Raw genomic sequence first — 325 nt, 5'->3', positions numbered from 1 at the left:
CCCCCCACCCGCAGCAGCAGCAGCAACGGCAACCGCTGCAGCAACGATGGCAGCAGCAGCAACAGAGGTCCTAGCAGCAGCTGCAGCAGCAACGGAAACTGCTGCAGCAATAAAGGCAGCAACTGAATCATCAGCAGCAAGAGCAACAGGAGCACAGACAACAGCAGCAGCAGATGCGTTCCCCACAAACGGCATGCAAGCAGCTGCTGCAGCCGCTGCTGCAGCAGGTGCTGCTGGGCCAGCAGCAGCAGCAGCACAAGCAGCCGCAGACGTGGCAGAAGCAGAAGCAGCAGCAGTGGGGGCAGCAACGGCAGCAGCAGTTGCT

The 325-nt window shown here is 61.5% G+C and overlaps 2 protein-coding genes across 2 annotated transcripts in view; both read left to right on the top strand.

The window, feature by feature from the left end:
• Positions 1–74, top strand: part of ETH_00033950 (uncharacterized protein) — a gene marked incomplete at both ends in the record, with an annotated part of 1,563 nt that extends 1,489 nt beyond the window's left edge. Inside the window, one exon of the mRNA XM_013376240.1 lies at positions 2–74. Within this exon, the coding sequence (XP_013231694.1) occupies positions 2–74 (73 nt within the window). The remainder of the gene's footprint in view (position 1) is intronic.
• Positions 75–193: 119 nt separating this feature from the next.
• The window catches only part of ETH_00033945 (uncharacterized protein), a gene marked incomplete at both ends in the record, with an annotated part of 621 nt that continues 489 nt past the window's right edge, over positions 194–325 (top strand). The window contains one exon of the mRNA XM_013376239.1: positions 194–325. Within this exon, the coding sequence (XP_013231693.1) occupies positions 194–325 (132 nt within the window).

The sequence above is a fragment of the Eimeria tenella genome, genomic scaffold (assembly GCF_000499545.2).
Source record: "Eimeria tenella Houghton genomic scaffold, Eth_scaff3270, whole genome shotgun sequence".
Classification (NCBI taxonomy): domain Eukaryota; phylum Apicomplexa; class Conoidasida; order Eucoccidiorida; family Eimeriidae; genus Eimeria; species Eimeria tenella.
Note: the sequence above shows the minus strand (reverse complement) of the source record. Positions and strands in the feature narration are given on the sequence as shown.